Source organism: Zonotrichia albicollis, chromosome 2 (assembly GCF_047830755.1).
Source record: "Zonotrichia albicollis isolate bZonAlb1 chromosome 2, bZonAlb1.hap1, whole genome shotgun sequence".
In the NCBI taxonomy this organism is placed as follows: domain Eukaryota; kingdom Metazoa; phylum Chordata; class Aves; order Passeriformes; family Passerellidae; genus Zonotrichia; species Zonotrichia albicollis.
This window is the reverse complement of record NC_133820.1, coordinates 108983265-108996630: the sequence shown is the minus strand read 5'-3', so window position 1 is coordinate 108996630 and position 13366 is coordinate 108983265. Positions and strand designations below refer to the sequence as shown.

Here is a 13366-nt window from a genome sequence, read left to right as displayed (position 1 = left end):
GTCTCATGTGTTCATCTAGGATGAACATTAATTTGTTGGCATTAATTTGTAAATAGTAAATAAAGTGACATGGCTGAGAATTTCTGGAATATTCAAAGCTTAGGCAGAGCTCCTTTTTTGACTCTGTTTATTTATTTTTTATAAAGGAAACAGAAGGTTTGCATGTACCGGTCTGACATGACCCTTCACAGAGAATAAAGTGGAGCTTTGTTTTGCCAAAATGTGACTCCAAAATTAAAAAAAACACAGGTTGGACTAGATCAGTCCGTGGTGGAGTGGCTGGAAAATTAAGTGAATGTTGCACGTAGAGAGTGGATTCTTTCATATGACTGGAACTGTGCACATGGGCTTTTACATTGATACTGTCAACTAAAATTGATCAAAATTTTCTGCTATTTCGGCAGTGGTTTCCACTTCTTTTTTCGGGGTTTTTAAATTTTGTGTGGTTTCCTTTTATCTTTAATTGAATGGCAACAACTTCCAATAACAGCAATAAATAAAGGTAACTGAATACCTGACAGAACATTTTTGATCCATGAAGATACAAATATCCTTCTATTCATATTTAGACTGGCTCTCTCCAAGCTGTTTCCTTTCTTCTGGAAGCAGGAGAGAACTGTTCCTAGAATCCATAAATTAGTCTCCTTGGATGAAGACTCCCTGTGTTTTTCTTCCAGTAAGCAGGCACTGGATAGCTTAACCTAACTGGTCAGAAGCTGCTTGGCACTAGTAATACAATTTTTAATTTGTTGCATTTGGTTCAGAGTACCTAGGCTGTTTTTTCCCTAGCTTTTTATAATTTGTGATGGGAATGAACTCTCAGTACCAGAGACTTCAGTTAACTCTAGGACTCAGTGTTAGGCATTTCTATGTCATATATTATCTCACTGGTCTGTAGGTACTGTGCCATTTCCAGAGACAAGAAGATCAACACAATGAGCCCAAACCATCTGACCCTTCCACCTCTGCTAAAGGCTTTTAGCTTCACCATGAAGGCAATTGCCAGCATACACTGGATAGATTGTCAAGCAAAAGGAAGCAGACAGCATTGTTTTCACAGCACATAAGTACCAGGCTGGATGTGATTTCATGCATACATTACTGAGTGTTAGAAAAACCAGAACAGACACCCACTCATGGCAATAAAACTCTTTCTGTTGCTCCTTCGAGACCAATGATTTTTTTATGCTGTTGCACAGCTGGTTTATGTGTGCCATTTCCATCGGACAGAGCCAGTCCTTCTGCTTACACCCTGGAACTGTTTAATGGTTGGAAACTTGTCTGTAGAGCAGCTTCAGCAGACTTAGAGTTGGAAGGTCTCCTGTTTGAAAGATAGCAATGGGAGATCTATTTTAAGTCAGGAAAAATGCTCAAAAAAAATTGCTTTAAATTATTATCACACTTGCTCTCAGTTTTACAGCTCAGAATGAGAATTCTGATTCCAATGCCATTATTCCCCTCTCTGACACCCATTCCAAATCATTTACTGTTTTCACTCCAGTTGCCACATTGAAAGACAAAGTGGATGCACTGAAGCAGTGTATGATGTGATTCATGTGTTTAGCTAGTCCATACTGTTTTTTAAGGTTTTGCAAAGGTGTTTGAAAATACTATTGATTTAAAGAATTTTGGAAAATATAAACTATTACTATGTTCACAAATATGAATGTGGGAAGATGTTAATTTTGAAATGGTGATGATGTGAGTGTTTTCTTTCTTTCCTTTATTTGCAGCAAGAGATCCTCCCTTTTGGGGACTGGAGACAGAATTTTGCTTGTGATGGCTGAGTAGCCAGCAAGACAGGAATTTAGGTCCTTTGGGTATACTCAAGCCAAACACAATCCAGACAAATGGAGTACTTATCCCATGTGCTGGAACAGCAGCTTCAGCCTTGACCTAATGAAGCTATCATTTCCAGCAGTGAGAAGCGATTTACTTGTCAGGCTGCTGAGACCAGAATTTTTTAGGAGTTGAGGACAGCTGTCTGTGCCAAATTCTAGGATATATAGAATGACTGGTAGTTTATTTGTATAAACTGCAAAGGAAAAGCTGCAACCAGCATCACTCTTTCTGCAAACCAAAGAATTTGATTTAACACTCAGATAAATTCATGTATATAAAGTATCAGTACTTTGCATTCGAAAAATTGGCAGCAGTTTTCATTCCAGTAATTTTATATCTGTGTATCTGAATTATACATGTGGGCAGTCAGTCAAAGGGATCACTGGTACATGAAGACAAACAGTAGGATGGCTATTGGCTTTATAGTCAGCAGAACGTCACTTTAGCTTTATAGTTGGGTTAACAAACACCTTATGTAGTCAGCTTTATGATTCAGTACCAGTTATTAGACCTTGAAGTATTTTAGCATGAATTCTATAGTGCTTTTAATGTCTACATGGACATGAGCGTAACAGACCACCTTGCAGAAGCATGACTTTAACATTCAATAATGCACAAAAAAGCAACTAATCTGTTATGTGGTAACTGGCTGGCATGCATTGTAGAGGAGCATGCTCATAAACATGTCACAGTTTTTCTTTTTTTTTTTTGTTTTTCTTGGTTCTTGTTTTTTTGGGAGGCCTAAAGGGTGTAGGAGTTTTTCAATGCTTTCTTTAATGTGGGGTTTGGGTTGTTTGGTTTTTCTTCCTGTTAACAGAGATCACATTATTTTACCCTGCTATTCCTTTTCACTTGTCTACTTTGCTGGTGAAATTAAATTCTTTCAAATGAAGAAATAATTAATATTCTTGAGTTCTTAACTTACAAAATGATAATTTTGTCATTTGTAATAGTGATGAATGTCACAGAAATATATCAAAATAGATGAATAAATTATATAGTGGTATTGAAATACTTAATATGGAATGGATCCTAATCTGATATAAACTGCTCACTGAGTGTCTTAATATTTCAGGTAATACACCGCAAATCCATGAAATATTTTATTGATGCATCCATAGAAAAAGACAGGATTTTTTTTTCATTTGATTAAATGCAAAACTGTAATAAGTTTTGTTTATCTTTGAAATTTTATATTTTTATAGCTAGTTATTTTCTTAAATCTGTCTACTAGTTTTTATAAAGCTCTCATAGAAAATGTGTCTTTCAGACACTTTCAGTGTCTCACCTTTTCATGTCTGTTAGCTGCACATCTCCTCCTTTCTGTCTTCTACCCCCACCACTGTTCTTGTTCAAAGGCATTTTTATGGATGACATTTGAGAGGCTTGCAAAAGAGTCTTTGAAGAAAGAGGGCACTCAGGAAAATATTTGCAATTGCCGTATTATATCACATGTATATTCCTTCTAAGAGGACATTCTTTCTATCCTTAACAGTAATTACCCAATGATTTTTAATGCAATGTTTGTATTCTCACACAGCAAAGTAGAAACATTCATAGATTTTCTTTCAAATGTGGATCAGCATTTTTTCTGCTGCCTGGACTGTGTCTAGTGAGCACAGAAGAAATTCTACTGATAATGTTTTCAATAATCTGTGCAATTATAGAAAGCACAGATACACTGGTGCTGTAGAATTTAGAAGAAATGATCTATTGGTTTCAGTGCACACACATTTCTTTCTAACTACTTTCTTTTGCTGGAATGGACATATAAACATTTGAAAGAAAAAAAAAATTTGGTCATTAGTTGTTAGACCTACAAAAAATTGGTGAAGAGAACTTCAAAATGTTTTTAATCATGTAATACACTTTGTCCAAATGAGCTATTTCATTTTTTAAAATATTTTTTAAAATGACTATCTCTTGTAGATGCAGAAAGAGGACAAACATGTTTTATAGGTTGAATTGTTTTTGTTTATATCTGACCATTTGGGAAGATATATTCTCTGAAACACTTTTATTTTATCCCATATGTTTTGTATACATAATACATGATGCATAGCACTTCTGGGAGATAACCTGAATAATTCACCTACAGTAATATGATCATGTTGCACTTCAGGTTATAAATGTTTTATATCCCTAATATAATGTCATATAACATATAAAAGCCCCTAACATTTTAAATCAGTGGAGATGAATGCTTAATAAATGTCTTATATATGTGAATCATGATTCTGTTTATGTTTAGTTTACTTAAATTACATTTTATACTTACCTTTTAAATAACAGAAGTAAATGAAAAATTTGAGAGAATAGTGCAAACTATTTAGCTATTTTTTCTTTAACTCTGGAATAAATGGTTTAGTATACTTTAAGATGGAGTGGTTGGCAGCTTCGCAGGTGAGGAAATAAGCGTAATAGCAGTGCTTCTCCAAAGCCAGAAAAAATATACACAACTGACTTGCTAGTGGATTAAAAAACCCAAGTGAGAAGTGAGGCATTATTACTGTTTGGAAATTGTGTTCAATTTCCAGAATTCTTAAGTATGCTTTGGAACTTTTATGGCCAAAATTTAGATTGGATTGTACGTGTGAGGAAACAGGGACATCCATTACTATTTAATGAAAATGGAACGTGTGAGGGAACAGGAATATCCATTGTTATTTCAGCAAAAGTCCTGTTTGGAATAAGTCCTGAAACAGGAATAAGTAATTTTTTCACATCTGCTGATCTTTAAAAGGGAAATTCTGTCTTTATTAATTCTTAATGTGCCTTTTTTATAAAGTAAATGATAGAATTTTTCAGTGAGACAATTTGTCATGGGCATTATCTGATGAATTAGGTATGTCTGGAATGTTTATTTAACAGCTCATTTACCAATTTAAAATAATGCAGGTGAACCATACAGTAAAAGAATGAATGATGTCCTCTCCTCACATCTCCAGTTTTATTTCTGGCAAATAAGTGGTGGCTTGTATGGCTGTACATTGATAATATGTCTTATTTGCTATGAATTTCCTTTATTCTTCTGATATGCTTTTAATTTTTTTTTTAGTCTGACTGCTTACTTCTATGTAAATTTTGTTTTTGCTGTTTCCTTTTATTTCATCATCAATTTTTGGCTGACAGAGACATTTTAAAAAGGGTAGAAATTAAAAAGTCAAATTAAAAGATAGGAGTTGGTAAACAACAAATTGGACTTTCAGAAGCACTGTTGCAAAATCTTCATTGATTCACATTACTTGGGACCAGGATATTATATAGTGAATCCACAAGGAGGACCTTACATTTAATATTGGAAAAGATTCAATATTTAATCTTATTCAAACTCTGACTGTTGTGTGTCCTTGACTCTGGAGTCAGCACAAAGACAACTGAAGGAATACAATCTCAGTTGATATTGACCAGGAATTGAACCAGAATAGTGAAATAAATCAAAGAGGTAGCTAATTGCTTTTTGACATTCTAAAAAAAAACCCTATAGATTTCTACCACAGTGTAATATATCATTATGCTTTAATTACATTTAGTCTAAGGAAGTGTTTGTGTCCCATGGTGGAAGATATCAATATTAGAATTTTGAGGAAAGATTCAATATATCAAAAAATAATTTAATCATCTGAGAATTATCTGGGAATGAAAAGATATTCAGTGTTTCATCCATGCATTTCTGTGGGGACTCTACAAGGCCTCTTGTACAACTGAGTATTTTACACTCACTGTGTATTTAAAGTGAGTGACAGAAGGAAAACTGATAGTCTGGTGCATTTTGATAAAGCTTCATAATGTTTGTGAACTATCAACAACACAGAAGAATGACAAACTAGATGCTAATCCATAATTTTTATTTCAGTAGAGTTTGAATTTCTAGAATTTACAAGAAGCCATATCAGTTACAGGAAGGCATTGCCCAGATTTTCCTCAGCGTATTTAGAGTGTTTAATCCAGTTTGTGAATGCCTCATAAATATATGGGGAAGGTAATCTTTACCTTAATGAAGATGATTTTTCCCTTAAAATATTTTCATTTTTTTCTAAATTCTAGATCCATCTGCTCCACCAGCTCCATCTAATATCAGGATTGCCAATATCAGTGCAAACAATGATGGGAGTGTAAATGCAATGATTACTTGGGATCTTCCAGAAGAGCCTGATATCCCAGTGCACCACTACAAAGTCTTCTGGAGCTGGACGTACAGCAAATATGTAATTCCAGCAAAAAAAAAGAGAAGGAAGATCACTGATGGGGTAAGAAAGAAATCAGTAGCTGTGACAGAAATATTGTTTATGTTTATGCAAAATAGAGTGTAAGTATAAAATGTGTGATAAGTTCCAATGATTTCAGCCACTGGTAAAATAGTGGTCCTAATTTTTACAATCATGAAGTCCATAGAATATTTTGATCTCTCAATCCTTTTCTTAGATTAAACTCAGGGAGAGAAATAAACTTCTGCCTTAGAATACAGGTAAATACGATAAGATTTTTCAGGAAAGATGAATGAAATTTAAATGCTGTTAGTCCTCTAAATTTAGGCTTATTCAGTTAGTGCTTCTTAAAGTGTTTATTTTATTTGAAAGCCTGTCATTGTCTGTCACATTGTTCTTTCACTATGCAAGTAAAACTTGTGACACAGTCATAGACTAATCGTTAAACAGTCAGTGTAGGTCTGAGGGAAAACCACACAAAACTCTTTAAATAAACTCCTGTACCAAATATCTGGCAGTATTTTCTTAGCAGCTAGTTCCTATGAATTTATTGAGTAATACATTAAATATTGCTTTACTGGAAAACTTTTTGTTATGATATCCTTAAGGATATTGCATATTATTTTAGAGCAATTAATAGAAATAGATAGGAATAACAGAAATCAGTTAGATATGACTTGATTGTCAGTGCTTTTGATAGTGAGGCTTTGGCCCCATGTCAATGTTAACACTGTGTTTTGGCTCTGTCTGCCCATTGCACTGTGATGAATGACAGTCAGAGGGACACAATTCCCCCTCTGTCCCTCAGTCACCAAACCATGACAGAAATAAAGGCAGTGAAGGCTGTGTGATGAAATCATGCAAGTCAATTTGCACAGAAAGGAAGGTTAGTTCTTTATTGTTGTTTAAAAAATAATTGCGGCAGGATAGGAGTAGGGTTGGACTGTGCTCCATAGAAAAGGTTGTGTTCCTCAAGAAACCTTACATTGAGTAAAGACCTTTAGGAAAGAGGCTTCAGCCTAAAGATAACAGGGAGCTTTCTCTCTACAAGCTAGACAGTACATCAGAAACCCCAGAGAATTTTAAAACTGATCTGGGTCTTTAATACCTTTTGTCTTGGTTTGGAAGGACAGGAGTCTGCTAAGGAAGGCAGGAGCCTACCCTGAAATGGAGAATGTAAACCCTCACCACCCCTCTGAATTGCTATAAATTTTAAATTAAGGGGCTCTCACGTAAAAAAATATGGCAGCAGGAAATAACAGTTATTTAATAAATAAAAGGATAAAATAATGCACTACACTAGAACAACACTGACAGAGTCAGAACCCAACCTGACACCCTGTTGGTCAGCGTGTTGGTAGCAGTCCAATTGGAAATGTGGCTGCAGTCCTCCTGAAGTGTCACGTGTGGTTCTGTTGGAGCAGGGATCCTGTAGAGAAGGATGTATTCTTCCTCCAAAGATCCCATAGAAGAAGAGACAGCTGCTGTTCCTCTGCGGAATCCCGTGGAGAAATCTGTGTCTCCAAATTCTCTGGATTATATCTGGGTAGCAATGCTTGGCTCCTCCCTCTGGGAAGAGCATCTCCCAGTGGGATGCTGTAGTTCTTATCAGCCCTGCAGTGACATTCAATAGCTGTTATCAGCAGGTGTCCCCTCCCCAGGGAGGTGTGAATGTGGTCACTCAAAGAGAGAGATAAAGCAAACTGCCCACTTGACAAAAAATAATCTGCCCTACAGATGGTAATTGAAAACATCTTGCATTGCAATCTTTAACACCTTTCCATAGGGCACTTCCTACATAGAAATAATACTAAACCAGGTCCATTAGAACATTAGGGTAAATGAGACAAAGTTCTGACCTTGAATATAGGGAAATACAAGGTGCATTTTAGAGAAAAGGCAGATTCTTACAACATCTCTCATGTTGCTCCCGACTTGTACTTTTTCTTCTGCGACATGTCGTGAAACTGCACAGCACTGCCAGTGAGATTCAGGACATTCCAGATGAGTTGCTAATCAATGGTCATTTGAATATTGTAGCAACTCTTAGGCTAAAGAACAGCAAATGCACGAACATTTAAAAAACAAAAAAGGAAAGGTGGAAAATTCTTAATTGTTAAAGACCACTGAAGATTATTTTTGTCCAGTTTTTACCTTTAGATGTAGCCCAACCCAAATAATTTCTTACTGATTTCCATATGAATTCACTCCAGGTAGACATTGAGTTAGTTTGAGTGCAATATTGACACTGTTAATCAAAAGTTATAATCAATATGTCAGCACTAAACAAGTAAAGATAATTAATACTAAATTCTTTTTGGCAATCTCCTTTTATCATCCTAAATGTTAAATATAGGGTGGTTCCCTTGGTATATGGTTACCTTTTTTACTCTATATGGACTGTTAAGGCACAAGAAATTCTAACAAAATATGTTCAACCTGGCATATGGACTAAAAGGATATTTTTATAATTAAATCTAGCAAAATAAAATATAAGACTGAGAAGGTTGGACTCTTCTTTACAGTATCATGTGCCTTGCCTTAATGAATGGGTTTTTGACTGGAGAATGATAAACCCGATCTGTTGTTTCCCCATTTTGTACACGTCCGTGACACTATTTTCCATTCTACAGAGGAAAAAGTGTTGTTTCCAATGAGAGGGTATTTTAGGTTGGTCCATGTTTTTTAGATTTTTATTTTCAAGAGTTTAAACAAATAGAACGTATTAAAAAATTATTAAATGTTGGACTTTAGCTATCTTCAGACTGACTGTCTCTAGCAAAAAGTTTTCAATTGCTTTACTAACACAGAAATTGTGGAATTAAGTGCTTAAATTCCTTTTGCTAAAATGATTTTGGCATAAGAGAAAAACCTTGTTATATAGAAGAAAGCCTCATTGGTTTTGCCTAAACAATAGGTTTGGAATTGCCAAGAAATTGCCAAAATTATGCAAACATCAAGTAGGCTAGTATTTTTTAAATGACACAGAAGAACAGAGTCCAATTAAAGAAATCTTTTGCAGAAAGGAAATTTTGCTCTGAAATTTATATATGAGTTTTCTAACTTCAAAAAGGTTTTGTGCCTAAGATAACAAGTCTGCTTTTAATAAAGGCATGTGTTTCAGCAATATTATAATTGCTTTGTATATTTATTCTATTATAGGCCCAAAATTATGTGGTCCTGGAGGGGCTCCAACCCAACAGCAACTATAATGTGGAGCTGCAGGCAGTGACACGTTGGGGTCAGATACGCCTAAAAAGTGCAAAGGTTTCCCTCCATTTTAGCACGACTCAGGACATCAGGAATAATAGTGAGTAATCAAACATCTGAATGCTGTCTCTCTCCTTTATCTGGAATTTGAATGTTTTATATAATGGTATCTTAAATTTTAAAAAATCTTTAAGTAGGCTGTTCCATAGCACAGTGATCATCTCCCGGTCAGCTTGAGTAACCTTTTCTTGTTAAATTTCCTATTTAAAAATTGGTGACAATTTTTGCCTAATTCTTTGACTTAGACTCTACTCACATGAAGTAAACAGTTGCAAAGAAAATGAAAGCCTTTGCATAACTGTAGTGTTAATATTTTTTAGATTCAATGCCAATATAGATACTGACTGTGTTTCTAAATGGATGGAGTAAAACCATTTTTGTGTGTCTTAACTGGACAGTATTAACCTGCAACGCTTTCCAAAATCCTGGCCATTTTTAGTAGCTCTTTAAGTCAGATTCTTGGAACACAAAACCTTGTGTCTGTTATGAGTTGATATATAAAACACTGACTCTTCTTTTAGGGAATCTAAAACATTCCATGTCTGTCAACCATGCATTCTCAAAATAGTGCACACATAGGACCCACATTCAAATTAAAATCTCAAGGTGTTCAGATGATAGATTATAGTGTAAAGGTTCTTAGAACCTTTACGCTATAGAACTTCTTTAGAACCTCACATGCTAAGTAATGTAATTGCAAACTGTGTCTGAATCTGGCAGAACACCATGAATCTTAACCTTGTTTAAATGCTATTTATACAATTACGGTACAATACTGAGTTACTGCCCCAATTGCTGATTAACTGATACAGCAAAGTTCTGAAAATAAGATGTTAAAGAATATGATTTTAATTATTCTGCCCTGACTCCATTTCATTTTGTATTCATTTACATTCTTTCTTTAAAGTACACTCACAGTTTAAACTTGTAGCCATTTTCATAAGAGATCTGTAATTAATTTCAACTTCACTAATCAACTGTGGTTGTTGCCATATTCTGTTTGGGTATACATAAAATATTGTAATGTGATTGTTAGCTATCACAGACCTTCTCATCTGTGGTTGGTGTTAATGGACCAAGAAATAAAAATAAGCTGAAGCATCCTTCTTTTTCCTTTTTAAACTAATCTTTACTACTCTTTTGGGCCATCTTGAGAGACAGTAGAAGGTCAGGTTTTCATCTCGTCCATACACTGAGTCTTTGCTTCAAATCCATACCAAAATATCAGCTTGAATCTCCACTGTCTGTATATTAGGCAAGTTTAAATCCTCAATGAAGCCCAATAAAAGTAAAAGAGTTCTGCCTTTTCCTTATTGGCCCTCCTAGATTGTACTCGTGCTTTTTTTCATCTCCTAGAAAAGGAGCTTAGTTTGCAGGACTGTGCATGGTATCAAAATCTTCTTGCAATTATCACATTAAGTTATCCTTCTTTTTGTATATTTACACAGGAGAGGTAATAGAGGAAAAAATAACTGTGGGAACTGGGTGTTTTAATTGCATACAGTGAGCCATTGAGCTCTGGTAGAGTAGTATCATTGGTGTTTGAGAGATTTCAGATTTTGCTGGTTTTTTCTAAGAATTGTTTGTGGGGTTTGCTGCTTTTTTTTCTGCTCTTTTTCCCCCCCTGCAAATTTCATTAGATAAGCAAGCAAAAATTTTTTTCCACATTGTCCCCCTACCCAATTTCCTGCTTATTTTAATAAAGTTTCTGTGAAGTTATGGCTCCTGGTGCTAACTTTAAGATTTTTAGTTTTCAGTGCAGTCATCTTGACTGTCATGTCACTACAACATCACAGCTTTAAGTAAGAACTCAACTCACAGCTGAGTTTATGCTAAATCAAAGAATCCTGATGGTGGGGTTTTATCTGTCTGAGGTTGGTCTGCGTCCTGCTAAGTGGGAGAAAATTCCAGATGCCATTGGATACAACTAACCAAAGAGAAAATGGGCAAGCTTTTTAAATTCTTTGTCTCATTTTATTATCAATATAGCTTTATAAGTGTTTTCATCTTGGGAGCAAAGAAAATTAATCAGCTGACCTTTGTCATGCTGTATTGGTACTCTTGACATTAGGTCAGACCATCATAATCTTTAAACATGATAGTAAATAAAGACTTTCCATATAACAAAAGCCTTCTAAACTGAAGGTGAGTAATTGAGATATGAGCATGTAATTTTTTGTATCATTTCATATTTACTGTAAGAAATCCTTTCACTGGTATGTCTGTATTAGCTCTCTGTGGCCTCACTAATGTTCTGACTCTTGGTCTATATCACCTCTGGGTTTATGTATGGAGAAAATCTTTGTTTCAGTTTTCCTTCTTCAAACCATTGTGTTTTTCACAATCTGATGCAGGTCACATCTGAGTTATTACTTATAAATTCCCCACCAAATGGAGTTCATTTATGCTGTACCTCACGTATGACTCCACTGCTTCATCATTATCTGTCCACTGCAGTGCAACCTCTTTCCTTTCATTGTCACAACTAGATTTAAATTCCTTCCACAATTTTGCTTGGATACCCTGCCCTCTCCATGATTTTGCTTCAGAAAATGGACCATCAGTAGTTTTTCTAAAAATCTGCTACCTACTTATGTCTAATTAGTACAGATTTTTTAATGCCTTCTGTTTTATTTTGCTTTACTGGGGTGACTTTTTTGTACTAAAAGGTTCATTAATTGTTGTATTGTATTTTAAACTAGAGTAAAACTACATTGGGAACAATATCTTTTTGATCTTGTTTACTTCAAGAATTCTGACTGTTCAAATTTTTAATATCCATTTATTTAATGAGCAGTATTTTCTCTTTAACTGCAAATCAGTGCTTGTACCAAGTAAAACACATATTTGTTTGAGTATTTCAGTAATAAATTTATAGAAAAAATTTGAGCATCCCTTCTCTTAAAGCCATGAAGTAAAGGAGTCAAGATTCTTAGAACCCAACACTGATAGCACTCACTTTAATTGACAGAGCACTCTATCAATGAGAGATGTATTTAGGCCTTTTTGGACACTTTTTTAAAAGGCTAGATTATATTTTACATAGAAAAGCAAGTAAAAACCTCTCCTGGAGGAGATGCAAATTCATCTTCTGTATCTCACTCAGGTTAGTTGCTTGATGTAATTTTGAGAATACTCAGAAGCAGATGGAGACATATGAAAAAGAAATAAAAAAATTGCCTGAAATATTATCTAGGACATGACATCTTTGGCTTGTCTTTAATTTGGGACTACCATGGACTTTGGGAAATAATTCCAGAAGCAACATGCCAATTTTGCTGAAGTCCCACTGTCAGGTACTCAGCTCTGTGTGGAATTAAGCTCTGGTTTTTGGGTATCTGGTCCTGTTGTCAGAATAGAGATAGCCCATACCCCACTGAAGTAATTTAGTCCTACACAATTCTGTGAGCTTTGACCTCAGCCCTCTGGCATTACATTTCCCCACACTCAGAAAGGCATTGCCTCACTGTATTTGTGCGCCTCACTTCTGGGAAATGTGCAAGATTCTTGCTTGATCTTTATATAGAAATCTTCTAAATTGGTGTCCTGGTTTTTGTGGAAGTGGAGCAGACGGAGATAGCAAAAGAGATTTAATAAAATTAAAATAATTTAAATTGAGGAATACCTAATAGATTTTAGTTTGTACTTCTCTCTATAACTTTTTCATTTTCATTTGGGTAGTAGTAACTTTATGGTTACCTTAAGAAAGAATTAAGTTTGGTAGTTTAATATAAAACAAACTAACAAAATGAAAACTGTATCAGATTCAGCAAAGGGCCAAGACAGTGAAACTTGGCCATAAAGCAAGTCAGTTTTAATTGAAGCTGCATATAAGGCAAAATGTTCAAGTTTATATATTACTCCTGGAAATTATTGAAACCTGAATCTTTCCCTCTTTCTCTCAGGTATGCAGTTAATAATTTGCCACTTCCTTATTATTGGACTATTTAGTTTTAATTTAGGTATACTATTGAAATAAATACAGCTTTTTTTTTTTTTGGTTATAATCTGATCCTCTTAATTAGATCAGATACATTTGCAAGTGT

The 13366-nt window shown here is 34.9% G+C and overlaps 1 protein-coding gene across 1 annotated transcript in view; it reads left to right on the top strand.

Annotated features, from left to right (window-relative positions):
• ANOS1 (anosmin 1) overlaps positions 1 to 13366 on the top strand; it is a 135296-nt gene that overhangs the window by 90571 nt on the left and 31359 nt on the right. The window contains exons 7-8 of the mRNA XM_005487543.4: positions 5890 to 6092; positions 9213 to 9360. Coding sequence (XP_005487600.1) covers positions 5890 to 6092; positions 9213 to 9360 — 351 coding nt within the window. The remainder of the gene's footprint in view (positions 1 to 5889; positions 6093 to 9212; positions 9361 to 13366) is intronic.